We start from the raw sequence: 4,138 nt of genomic DNA on the forward strand, positions 1-4,138 counted from the left end.
AAATATTGCATTTGAATTTTTAAAAGTTGAATTTTTTTATATGTTGAATTTTTTTAACACTGAAAAAATATATATATTGAAAATTTGATCTCTGAAATAGGAATGTGAATTTTTTTAACAAATGAAATTTGCATACATGTACAAATAATGACACTGAAATTTTTTTTAGGTCAAAAATATATTCTGAATTAATTTTTAAATTGAAAAAGTAAGAACAAATATACAACATTCAAATTTCAGATGCATTTTTTATTCAAATTCTGATGGCACATAATTACTTCCATATGTTATATTGTGCTGAAAAGTTACTTGAAAGTTAGTTTTGTCTTATTTCAAGCGTACTAAGATATTTGTGCTTGAAACTAGATCAAAAATGCTTGGTAAGATTTTGTGTAGTAGTCACACCTCTCAAGAAACTATTTTATCTATCTCTGTATTTAGCTGGTGATGTCATCATCCATATATGGAAGCACTTCCTCTTTTTCTTGGCTCTTCCTCACAAAACTCTTTTTGGATTTTAAAATTACGTCTCTACTTTGAAATACAGTAAACAGACAGACTATAATCTTTTTAAGTTCTGACTTTCCAATATTTATAGATCAGGTTGTTTCAAATTATATTTACAATAACTTTTTATTTTTCCTTTTTTCCTCAGGAGAAGGGCATGTCGGGTTTTTTCCGCGGAGCAGTGCCGAGATCTCTCCGGCGCACTCTGATGGCCGCCATGGCTTGGACTGTCTACGAGCAGCTCATGGCTCACATGGGCCTCAAGTCCTGAAGGGCGGTTGTGTAAACGCACAATAACACGCGGGAGAGGAAACGTGACGGGTTAATAACATTTTACCGGAAAGCATGAAGTAAAGGGAGACAGCAGGAACCAGCCAGCAGCGCCAGGAACAGAGCAACCGGGTGGATAAATGTTGAGAGAGAGAGAATCGTGTTTAAATGTTGTTTAAATGTTAACAATGTTTGTTTGTGACGATGCACCTGGCCAACTCTCCCTCTGCTGTGAAGTAAATTTATCCCTCTTAATGTTTCTGCTCAGACGTAGCAGTGGATGAATACCACTAAAAAAAAAAATAATAACTGGTTCGCGTGAAGCTTAGCGAGCTGATATGTGCTTTTACTACTACAGAAAGCTGCACTCTGGTTAATGAGATATTTATAAAAACCTGCATATGATTGAGCAATGTTTCTTACTTTGTTAAATACTGCGGTTATTTCACTTGTTTTAGACAATCACAAGGATTCCTGCAGATTCATTAATCTATGGGAATTTAAGCCAACTCGATAATCACATCAAAACCTTTGTCTTCATATGGTTGAAAGCAGCAATTACAGCCCATTTCTGACAAAAAGAATCTAATTTATATCTAAAGTATTTCAAGGTTGGCTTATTTTGTTGTAGCAAAGAAGGATTTTGCAGTATTATGTGAGTTGTCGTTCGTTTCCGTGGTAACGTTCATGATGTCACATCCATCTATGAAATTATGAAATGTCTGAGCTGATTGTCATACAAACGGTCCAGATTAAATTGTGTGCGTTAAGCGTCTTAATTTAACTGTTGTCTTTGTGAGCTTTGTAAGGTGTTAAAAAGAACATTGTTAAAAAAAAAAAGATTTTGAAACAAAAATAGAAACATTTAGAAAATAAAAAATAAGGTCTTTAATTTTGGTTCATTTCTAAATTGCTATTGCTTTGCAGATATAAAATAATCTCCCTGTTGTCTTTTACTTTCAAGGCTTGAAAAGTGTTAACTCTCCTGTTGGCCAGCAGGTGGCAGCAGTAGTGAAAGGAAACGAATCAAATTTTCATCAGTTTAAACACTTCCTTAAACTGCACCATAAAAACTGCTTAATTACTTTTTTAAGGTTAACATTTCAAGTGAAACATTGCTTCATCATTATGCAGAGATAAAGTTTGCACAGAGTCCATATCAGTGGTGGATTTTATTTAGTTTCACACTGATTACAGCTGCTCAGAAATAATTTACAAAAGCACAAATTATGATCTTTCTAGAGAAGATTTATTTCCATGTTTCTTTTTATTCATTTTTGTGTTCATATGTAAATATATAAAAAAAAACAGAAGCTATATTAGAAGTCTTTCCAACATTGGGAATTTAAATTAAAAAGATCAAACTGATAAATCTGTTTTTAAGGTGAAGGCCTGAGTGTTTGCCGTTTAACATGTGTAACTCGCTGTGCCAAGTTTAAGTTGGATCTGTTTTGTTGCTATCCGATTGTCCTCATCATCCATGTTCACACTCCATATATAGTGCCTCACTTTTCTTTTCTTAGGTCAAAATCTCAACTCTTCCTAAAGTTATTTTACATTTCTGTCAATAAAATTCAGAAATCAGCTGGCCTGAGTCTGTTATTGTTTCTAATTTAGTCTTCCTGCCCTGCACCATCATTTACACAGCATGAATATCTTTTTTTTATTTTTTATTAATCATTCATTATTTAGAAAGATATTATTCTAAACATTTAGTTGCGAATGAATTTTTTATAAAAATTCTTTCACACTGGGACAAATTAATTTTAAAAAAATTTCATCGTTTTGCACTTGTGTTAAAATATTAGCAGCTGAACCAAATCAGTTGCTGTATTTGGAGAAGTTTTATTTCTACTAAAAAAAAACAACCTTTGTGTGTAGAGTAATAGAAAATGAATTGGCTCCACAACCTTTACTGTATGCTGCTGTTTATTTGTAATTTAATCTTAATTTGAAATTTGCAAAACCAATTTTATTTATATAACCTGTGATAATTAAGCTGCAAGAGAAAAACATTGATCCTCTTGAAACTTTTGTTTAATCCAGTGACCTAAAAGTGTGAAAAGTTATCTGCCCCCACATTTTATAATTTAAGAAAATGTCTGCAGTTATTTTTTGTAGTTATTTGAATACAGTGGCACCTCGGGGGATTTCTCCACAAATGAGATGCAACTTACAAATTCAGATTACCGTCTTTGTATGTATGCAGATGACATGATGCTGGTTGGCTTCAAGGAGTCAAATCACACAGTGAAGTGAACTGCTTGTTTAATCACAACGATGATAAAATTATTACATTGAAAAGTGTAAAACAAGTGATTTGTTTGCTAATTAAAGTAATAAAAGCAAAGAGTAAAGAACTGGTCGTGATTGGTCAATAAGTCAGCATTTATCTCGTTTTTATGAAATGATTAATGAATTCATATATCTTGAAACCTTTATTGGTTGATCTTTGTGTTTTTACGCCTCTTTTATCCTCAGTTTGTTGTCAGTTTGTGATCTTGGTTTTTATTATGTGTTTTATATTTGTTAACTACAATGTGATACAATAAAGATCACTATTAAAATTACATTTTATGCACTCGTAGTTCTCAGAAATCAGATTTTGTGAGCACACATCGTATTCCTGAGTTCATACGTTGTGAACTGGTATGAATAAAACACCAAAGATGAAAGAGTCATTGTCTGATTCACCTAAAGTTTATTCAGCACAATAAGAACAACACACAGAAAAACAGTAAATGTAAAAACTGTGAGCAGCTTTTTAATATATATAAATGGTTGTTTTCCTTAAGAAAACTTCGACTTTAATCATTGTCATTCTTTTTGTTAGCCTACAAGTAGATGAACCATAATAATAAGAGTGTAAGAATGCCATACGCATAAGTTTAAGGTTACATGAAATTATTTGATTAGAGCAACATCACTGATTAAATGTAGATTAAAAGTCCATTATGGAAACTCAACCACAATACTTCAAATTAAAAAAAAACAGAAATATGATGTATCAGCTAAAAGTTTTACACCAGTGTTACTGAGAGTTAAGCATTGGAAAGAGTAGAAGCTTCTTAAAGAGACTGAGTCCTACATTTAAATTTATTAAGTTTCAAGTTTAAGGTTTTTTTTTAAACATACAGCAAACAGCGTATTTTGAGTTTGCCTTGAGCTCTAAGTGATCTTGATGCATATTTTACATGTTCCTTGGAGTTTTACAACAAAATAAATGAATAAATATAAAACAGAACAAATACAAGGGTGTAAAGAAAATGGATGGATGGATGGATGGATGGATGGATGGATGGATGGATGGATGGATGGATGGATGGATGGATGGATGGATGGATGGATGGATGGATGGATG

At 32.3% G+C, this 4,138-nt stretch overlaps 1 protein-coding gene across 2 annotated transcripts in view; it reads left to right on the forward strand.

The window, feature by feature from the left end:
- The window catches only part of slc25a38b (solute carrier family 25 member 38b), a 13,374-nt gene extending 11,013 nt beyond the window's left edge, over positions 1-2,361 (forward strand). For both annotated transcript variants that reach the window (XM_008414189.2, XM_008414183.2), the window contains one exon: positions 656-2,361. In XM_008414189.2, coding sequence (XP_008412411.1) covers positions 656-778 — 123 coding nt within the window. In that variant the 3' untranslated portion in view covers positions 779-2,361. The remainder of the gene's footprint in view (positions 1-655) is intronic.
- The last annotated feature ends 1,777 nt before the right edge of the window (positions 2,362-4,138 follow it).

This window comes from Poecilia reticulata, linkage group LG1 (genome assembly GCF_000633615.1).
Source record: "Poecilia reticulata strain Guanapo linkage group LG1, Guppy_female_1.0+MT, whole genome shotgun sequence".
NCBI lineage: Eukaryota > Metazoa > Chordata > Actinopteri > Cyprinodontiformes > Poeciliidae > Poecilia > Poecilia reticulata.